General features: G+C 61.0%; 1 protein-coding gene across 1 annotated transcript in view; it reads right to left on the bottom strand.

Moving 5' to 3' along the window:
- SYN1 (synapsin I) overlaps window positions 1–772 on the bottom strand; it is a 36,780-nt gene that overhangs the window by 1,951 nt on the left and 34,057 nt on the right. Inside the window, exon 13 of the mRNA XM_006772141.2 lies at window positions 684–766. Coding sequence (XP_006772204.1) covers window positions 684–766 — 83 coding nt within the window. The remainder of the gene's footprint in view (window positions 1–683; window positions 767–772) is intronic.

Genomic DNA, 772 nt, shown 5'->3' with positions numbered 1-772 from the left:
AGAGTGTGATGTGACATAGGAGGACTGAGCTGGGTGGTAGGGTGGGTGGGGGCGTTGGCTAGGAGGAGTCAGGTTGGGCTTGGAGGAGTCAAGGAGGATTAGTTGGGCCAGGAAGGCTCTGAGATGGGAGGAGGATTTGGGAGGAGGACTTGGTGGGCAGGGAGATACTGAAGGAGGCTCAGCTAGGTGCCTGGGCTGGAGGAGGGGACTGGGAAGACTCTGAACTGAAAGTGGGGTTTCTCTGGGATTCTGGCACCAAATCTCTCGGATGGAGGGAAAAGAACCTGGGATGGAAGGCAAGAGCCTCTCTGGACTGAAAGCGGTGGTAATTTGGGGGAGGGGTCTGGCACAGCCTGGAGAGAGAGCTCTCAGGACCCCTGGATGGGATCTGGGTCTGAGGAGCTGGGGAGCTGGGGCTGCTCTGCTGGTGCAGGGGCAGGTTTTGTGAGCAGCAAGGCAAGGGCTCGGATGGAGGGAAAAGAACCTGGGATGGAAGGCAAGAGCCTCTCTGGACTGAAAGCGGTGGTAATTTGGGGGAGGGGTCTGGCACAGCCTGGAGAGAGAGCTCTCAGGACCCCTGGATGGGATCTGGGTCTGAGGAGCTGGGGAGCTGGGGCTGCTCTGCTGGTGCAGGGGCAGGTTTTGTGAGCAGCAAGGCAAGGGCGGCTGAGGGGTCCCCTTACTTGAGCTGGGGGTGCGGGGGTCCCCCGGCAGCAGCCGTGGCAGGTGGCGGCACATCCTGGCTAGGTTTCTGGGCCAGCTGTGGCTTGGT

Source organism: Myotis davidii, unplaced genomic scaffold, assembly GCF_000327345.1.
Source record: "Myotis davidii unplaced genomic scaffold, ASM32734v1 scaffold2786, whole genome shotgun sequence".
Taxonomy (NCBI): Eukaryota; Metazoa; Chordata; class Mammalia; order Chiroptera; family Vespertilionidae; genus Myotis; species Myotis davidii.
Note: the sequence above shows the minus strand (reverse complement) of the source record. Positions and strands in the feature narration are given on the sequence as shown.